General features: G+C 44.1%; 1 protein-coding gene across 1 annotated transcript; it reads left to right on the top strand.

The window, feature by feature from the left end:
• Positions 1-6539: 6539 nt before the first annotated feature.
• On the top strand, positions 6540-7490 carry LOC310934253 (transmembrane protein 121; the record flags this gene model as incomplete). Its single annotated transcript, XM_083897946.1, has 1 exon — positions 6540-7490. The coding sequence occupies one exon, from the start codon at positions 6540-6542 to the stop codon at positions 7488-7490; it is 951 nt and encodes a 316-aa protein (XP_083754072.1).
• Between the last annotated feature and the right edge of the window lie 835 nt (positions 7491-8325).

Here is an 8325-nt window from a genome sequence, read left to right on the forward strand (position 1 = left end):
TATCAAATCACAGCGATCACGGTAATTGGCAGGTTTTTGTATTTCGGATGTCATTGAGGATGACACAGTGAAGCTAATCGTGCTTGACTCTTGATTCTTAAGTAAATAATCTGTAGTCTAAACGCAAAGAAAATCTAATCAGTCTATTAATTCAAAGACGCATACCTTTGTAATTATGCCACCACTTGATGCACTTAGGTGCACATTAATATCTCCTCTCAGCCTCGAGCGGATGCAATAAGAAATGGATTATAAAAAATGTGTTCTGTGTTTGCACAAGATAAGAACATTTTCACGCCATCAAGGGGGCGTACAGCACTGTACACACATTTCTACTGATAACAGGTAGCCAGAAACAGAAATGTGTTTTATTTTTATGTATCTAAGTAAAACTAATCTACGGAGTACGGAGCCCCCGAAGTGACATGAGAAAAAAAAAAAAAATGACGAAAAAAACAACAAAAACAAATTTGAAATCTCGAGTTTCAAAGTCGAGATCTCGAGTTTCAAAGTCAAGATCTGGAGTTTCTAAAAAAGAAAAATAAACTTTTTGGGAAACTTTCGACTCTGAAACTCGAGATTTCTTTTTTTTTTTTTTTTGTCATTTAAAAAAAAAATTTCTCATGTCACTTCGGGGGCTCAGTACAAATCAAAGTTCAGGAAACATAAAGTAGGAAAACAATGAAGAGAAAGACAGTGAGAGGCCCTAAAACTGAGATCACTGAGTGAACTTGAAGAATTGTGTTCTGAGTGAACCAGCAGTTGCAATCAACCAAAAGGAGGAAACACAATTGATTTTTTTTCTCTCACCACAGTGAGGGGTTCTGAATATTTGTATGCATTATAACTGGTTCAAGGTACGTACAGTGGATTTCTCCTGAATGATTTTCTGGTGAGATGAGAAAACATGCTCATTGAGCCGTTGCACTTGGTTGTCAAGGGAACATTTGTGTAAATGGGAAGTGTTATGCTCTTAGAGAGCCTGCTCAAATGTTTGCATAGAGCCAACACCCCTCCATTTAAGGACGAGGAAATCGAATTGAGCATTTTATTTTTCATGACAGAGCCTCTTTCAACGCAAATCTAAAAGCCGGCGTGAGGCAGCAACAGCGTAGCAGCTGCACGGCAACCCTACTTCCACTCTTGTGGGTGTTTTCTATGGTTGCTTTATGTTACAGCAAATGTGGCTGGTGTTTTATCGTCTGCTATCTGTTGTGTGTTATCCTCCCTGGAGCTGAACTGTGGTGATGCAGTGTCCCTGTACAGGAGCCAAGGACAGTGCTCTGTAGGAGGCTAAGCAGTGGCTGATGGACGATGGAGAAAGGGCAAAAGAGGACAGACTGGAGTCCTGGACGGTGGCTAATAACTCATAAATCAAAACATGCACCTTTGTGTTGGTGTGACTGTATAATTACATTAATTAGAAAGAGGATCCAACTGAGTGTAAATACATAAAAATGTGTGCATAAATCACCTTCATCTGAAAAGAGACAATAGCCTGTAGAGAAAATGGAGTGATTTTCTCTTTGCTCATGAATTAAACACAAAGTGAAGGAAGCCATGGAGGCGAAACGCTGAGCATGTATAAATGAAAATATTCAGCAGTTATGACTCAAAGTCCAAATCCAGGTTAACGACTGTTTTAATTAAGAGGTTACCACAGTCTGGCAACACAAAAGAAAAATATAAAATTAAAGATCACTGGATGAGGTGTGGGAGTAATAACAAAGGAGATGATGGTGTATCAATCTCATGCTAATTTTAAAGAGAGGGAGACTATTAAGGTTACAGATACACCGCTGTGGAACAGAGAAGCAATCCACTCATGTACATTTACAACTCAGCTTAAGCTGACACCTGCATTCACTGCAAGTCAAAGGAAAAAAAAATGTGTCTGAACCTGAAAAGACTCAGAAATGTTCTACCTGAAACTGACCTGTCAATCATTTGACATCATGGGACCCATGCAGACACGAAAGCCAAACCCTGCTGGGATACACTGACCCAGTCACCATTTGATTAAACATGGATTCATAAGGTGTCAAAATCAAACTGTGTGTTAACACGTAATGTTAGCAACCGTCTCCACTGTGCAGTTACAGTAAAAATCCATCCTCCAAGAAAACTAAGTGGAAATACATTCCGTTTTTCTGTTATTCCTCTACTGCTGATTGAAATAGCCACATGTCGACGTTCTTTTTATGAGGGTATGTGTGTGATTATGTTTGGAACATTGCTGTCTGTGTGTTGTTTGTGAACGTGTAGATATTTTGAAGCATCTTTGGTGAGCGCACCCGCCGTTTCGTTGTATTTAAAGCGGACCTAGAACGGAAGTTCCAATCAATGCTGTTTTTTTTGGTGTGTATCTGCCATTACCTCTTTTATGAAGCCCTGAAGGTTCGAAACAAACAGTTCAGCCACTGCTGAGAACACTGTGTTGTATTGTAATCTCGGGCTCAGCGAGATCTCTGAAAAAACCCGGTCCGGTTACGTAAACAGCATTTCTCCTGAACAGCGGATCCTCCTGGTCCGGGCACTAGTCCGTGCAAATCCAGTTGCGTACATTGAACCACAGAAGAAGAAGAACGTCCGTTGTGGAGGTGTTTCACAAGCGACAGTCTCTTCTGACTCTGGGTCTGACTCCGTGTCAAAGTCATAAAAGGGACTGCGGCGGGGAGTCGTGACAAAGCTATTTTTAAACATTGTTAAAACAATGTTTTGATAATGAGTAGCAGTGCATCCACTGTTCCAGAAGGGGGAGCTGCGCCTCTGAGAGCTGGTGTGGTCATTATGTCACTTCCAGGTATTGGCCAATCACAACACAGTCCGTCTTCTGGGGGTGAGATTTCAGTCTGAAACAGCACAGCTAACGAGAGCTTCAGTGAGGAGAGATTTCTATCGGCTCGTTTCCAGCAATTCGGAGGTTTTTGACCATGAAAACAAGTTCAAGATGCATTATGTAATAAATCTAAAGCAACTGGCCATAAAATCGTCCGAATATGTCACAGAGACTCAGGAATAATGTTCATATAACAAACTGAACTCACCAACAACAACAGTATGGCCAAAATACTCACATTTTTGGCATGTGGCGCCACCTACCGCCGTCTACCAATCATTGCATTCAGTAGAGTCTCAGCTGCTGAGCAACCACGGGTTGCCAGTTATGTCAGAAAACGAAACCTAAAAGAACTCGGTATTTTGAATTTGAATGTAGTAACCGTTTTTGGCCACATTCTTACATATGGCACCTCTAATGTATGTAAGTAGACCTCCATAACTCACGTGCGATAGGACCACTCTATGGAAGCTTTAAGTATCAATGACAAATAAAGGTTTGTCTTATGCGACACATTCCTCATCTTGCTTCTATCATTCAGATATTATAATGTTATAATGTCAAAATGTCAAATGTCTTGAACAGAAATTGACTCAACTCAACTGACTTTATAAAAATATGAACTCCAACCTGTACAGGTTGAAGGTTGGGTTTCAAGTCCGAAGGTTCAGGTGGACTCATGACGACCTCTAAATGAAACATTACCCAGCCTGACTGAGAGACTGAGTGTGAGGGAAGCTGTTTTCATATCAAGCTCAGGTACAGGCGGCTGTTAATGAACGTGCTGCCGTCAGGGGAATCAGACCAGTGACCTTTCAGTGTGCAACAATTTTCCTAACCACCGATCCAGCGTCTCTAACAACCTGTTACATGTGTTGCAGTAACATTTCAGCACTAGTAGCTGTTAAATTGAAGCATTCCTTGTATTTTATGAGGCCTGTCAAAAGGTAAAAAAAACCCAAAACAAACTAACAGAAAAACGTTGCGGGAAGAACATCAACTTTACAATTTACGAAGAATACAATCCATCACTGCACTTGTCGTGGCTCAATTACGGTCGATAAATCCAATAACAAAGCAGCTCTGTAAAAAGAACATTTCTCAGACATGAAGCCTCCATATGTTTCCATGGTAAAGGCAAGACAGCATCTATTAACAGTCATGATGGCAGCTGCTGGCTGATCCACAGCTGGTAAATCTGTAACCATATCCATTCATGGCTGCAGAAAAAGAAAGAAGCTGCATGATTGATTGCAATTATGTTGAGATGTCATTATACAGTTGGATGGAAATTGCAGCCACACTGCATACACGAGCGATACTTTGACTCTTCAATAAGTACGATTCATGAAATGAGCACTAAATGTCTTCATACTGTAGTAATAAAACCAGTTTGGTTCCTCTGAGGAAGGATTATCACTAATTGGCCCAGCTGGATAAACAGAGCTGTTGGTGTAGTGCACATACGGCATGGCACAGCAAACACACCAACCTTTCCCCAGCTCTTATAATTGCATAAGTATGATCATCCAGCCAAAGCATTATTGCATTACAGAGAATGAAAATGTTCCATTGACATTTTAGTCCCAGGGTTAGATCTTCTGCTTCCTTCCCCCCCCTCTCTCTTCATCATCTCAACCCCTCCCCCTTCATCTGTCTCATTCCCACTGCTCACATCTGTACCTTCCCATCTACTCTTACCCCTCATCTCTTTTGGGCCCCATCTAAGTCTTCTGATTCACCGCTCTGTCAGTGGATCAATAGAAAGACTCTCTGTCAAGAGGAGCCACAGCCTGCCTCACACCTCCTTCCCCTTCTCCCTCCCTCCCATCCTCTCCCCCATGTCTCCCCAGACTGCAGACACACAGCCTGGTGGAAGCTGGATTTTCTACATCCCATCACCCCCTCCGGATCACTTTTCATCCCTGTACTTCGAGCTAGTTGGATAGAAGAAAATGCTGAGACTTGATGGGCTCCTCAGTGATGAGGGAGACCAAGGCATTTTCCGGCGAGCTGAAAAAGAATCGGCCAGAGAAAACAGGATATCAGCACAGGGCACAATGTGTAAAAGAGCCGAGGGATGTGAGTGAGAGGGGGAGGGAGGGGAAAAGAGGGGTGAAAGAAAGAAGTTGTGCATTCAGCTAAGCTGCAAAAGGCTGGCTCGTCCTCCCTCCTCTCCCCGCCTTTCTCCACCCCCTGGAAAAGTGTTCTGTCTCTCCCTCACTCTACCTCTTCTCCCTCTCTGCAGCTGTGGTCTGCTGAGCGTCACCTCCACACAGCAAGTGCCTTTACTTGAGCAGAAGAGGGAGAAGAAAGAGGAGGGTGGCAGCAAGAGAGGGAGAGAGAGAGAGAGAGAGAGAGAGAGGGAGGTTGAAAGCCAAAGGAATGTGTGTGTGTGAGGACAACAGAGAAGCATTTCCCTGACTTCGTAGAGAGGGCTGAGAAGTGCAGAGGAGACAGACGCGCAGAGAGGCAGGCAGTGCTGGAGTATCACAGGGCTGGTGGTGCTGGCAGAGCATGTGAGTGGAGACTGGGGGGGGGAATCCACTGACTGGAGCTGCCGATGCTGGTGTCACTGGCGGAAGCCGTTTGAGCAAGAGGCAGAAAACCGACGCAGCAGCCAGGATTTCGCCGGGGGGGCAGCATTTCACAGCGACAACGAAGCGTGGAGACAGCTGCACACACACCATCACACACTACAACCCTGCGTTTTTTCTGAAGAACTGGAGAGCGGCTACAAAATGTGTCATTTTCTTGACCAGGGATGGTGAACGTCGCTGAGGAAAACTTCTGGAGAGTTCATTTTCTTTTAAGCAGGACTCACCACAGAGTTTTTACATTTTTTCTCCGTTCAGAGGTTTAGACCCTCTATCTGAACACATCAACAACAGTTGCAGAAACTGCAAACAGTGTTTGGGACCATTTAGACCCCAACCCCCCCAACCCCTGATCCTGATCTAATCTAACAGTAAAGTGGATTATGACAGAAATATTTTTGGATTCCTCTTTCAAATGAAAAAAAGGAGAAAATAAATGCAGATATATCTCTGAGCGGTGGAGTTATGTCGATTAGATAAGAGCAGGATCTTTTTTCCATTTTTCCCTCTCTCCTGTGGATTACAGATGGGCTTCTTGATCTCCTGGTGCAGTCTCATGGATGATCGCTTGCTGCCAATCAATTGGATAAAGTATAAAAAAGGACACAAGTGAGTATCCAGCCGGATTTTTAACTCTCCGGCTTAAGTCTGTTCAAAAACAATTGTGCTTAGAGTGCTTAGAATCTGTTATGTGAGCACGTAGCAGCAACTTTTTTTCCCCCCTCTTTTGATAGCAGAAATGGTAACAACATTGATTAAACTGTTGTGTCCAGGGCTTATCAGGGAGAAAAATGACTTGTGATTTTTCACACACATCAATCTGTATGTTTACAAGCCAATAACCATAATTTACTAAATGAGGGGTACTGTCCAAACGGCTGGTGGTTTGGGCACAAGTGGAGATTGATTGAAGTGACCTGTGTGAATCCTATTAATGCATCCTGGATTCTGGCCAAGGCAGAAGCAGTGGAGGGGAACACCACTGTCTAGCAGCACAGCCTGATCTGACACATCGCTGGACAAACTGAGGACACTTTTGCACCCCTTCCCCCCCCCACAGAAACAATCCTCCTTCTCCTCCTCCTTTCCCTTGTCAGGCAAGAATGGTACCCCCACCTCCCACCAACAAGCCGCATGTGTGCCTGTCCACCATCCTGATCATGAGCAGCATGGCGCTGATTGATGCCTACCTGGTGGAGCAGAACCACGGGCCACGCAAGATTGGCATCTGCATCATGGTGATGGTGGGAGACATCTGCTTCCTGATAGTCTTGCGCTACGTCGCAGTGTGGGTGGGCGCTGAGGTGCGGACAGCAAAGCGAGGCTATGCCATGATCCTCTGGTTTCTATACATCTTTGTGCTGGAGATCAAGGTCTACTTTGTGTATCAAAACTACAAGGCAGACAGGAAGAGCTTGGATGCTCTTGCGAGGAAGGCTCTCACATTACTGTTGTCCGTCTGCATTCCGGTGCTTTTTATTGTGCTGGTCGCTATCGATCATATGGAGTACGTACGCGCCTTCAAGAAGCGGGAGGAGATACGTAACCGTCTCTTCTGGGTGGTGGTGGACTTGCTGGACATACTGGACATCCAGGCTAACCTTTGGGAGCCTCAGAAAAAGGGACTCCCTCTGTGGGCTGAAGGCCTGATGTTCTTCTACTGCTACATTCTTCTGCTTGTGCTGCCCTGCGTGTCCTTGAGTGAGATCAGCATGCAGGGCGTCAACATTGTGCCCCACAAGATGCTCCTGTACCCCATCCTCAGCCTGGTGACCATCAACATCATCACGCTCTTCATCCGTGGCGGGAACATGATTCTGTACAGGGATGCGAGAGTCTCTGGGATCCTGATAGGAAAGAACATCCTGGCCATCATCCTAAAGACCTGCAGCTTTGTGCAGTACAGGAGACAGTTGCAGAACGCTCCTCCTGCCTTTGGGGTCGAGCTGCAGAAAAACTCTGTGGCCCATGCTCGCCCTTCCCCCAACCCACCTCAAGTGGTCATCCAGGACCAGACGGCCCTTCCTGAGGTGACGACATGTGAACACACATGACAGAATGAGCTGGATCGTAGAAGTGTCGATGTGAATATATACATAAGCCCCAGGACGCTGGCAGAGCACACTGCTCCACACCGTTAGGGCATGTGAATGCTCATGTGGGCACACAAGAGATCTCTATCTCTTCTGCTCAGTGGCACACGGAACACTGCAGACACTTAGGAAAAGCTGTAGCAGTGATGTATTCAAAGCTGTCAAAAATACAGTATCCATTGTGAGTTTGTCAAAGCATTTCTCCCCCAGTGAATTGAGCTAATTGTGTATTTTTCTAACTGTACAAAAGAAAAAAAAAGAAAGAAAGGAAACTACTGTAAAGATTACAGGATATATTTTTGAATTGTGTGACGTTCTCATCTTAAACTTAAGGGTCCGTGTGCTGTGGTGTGTATTTTTCTGTTGCTCGAATGTTCTTAGTAGTAGAGGGCTTTAATGTGACAAAATCCGAGGGTGCAACTCACGAGAGAATCAAAGTAATGAAAATGAAAACAAGTGTTATGGCTTTCTCTTGAAAGATGAGTGTTTTATACTGTATGTGATTCTTTGATAAAGTATTGTGTACAAGATAAAGGCTTTATTGCTCTTTCACTGTTCGCTGTAAAGGGTTTTTTTATGAAGTGATTTAAAGGGTATTGAACCAATCAAGTCTGTTTCACTTTTTAATTAAAATTCAGCAAACGTCTTTTAATTAACCTGGGATACAGAAGAGAACAAAGAATGTGTTTTTTTTTTTTTTCACACGGTGCACTCCTCAGTTAGAAACTACTTAATTGCTGCACTGATGCCATTGCATTGTCATTCATGGTGAGTGTGATCCTCGCATCGAAAAAAA

Source organism: Microchirus variegatus, assembly GCF_963457635.1.
Source record: "Microchirus variegatus genome assembly, chromosome: 11".
Lineage (NCBI taxonomy): Eukaryota > Metazoa > Chordata > Actinopteri > Pleuronectiformes > Soleidae > Microchirus > Microchirus variegatus.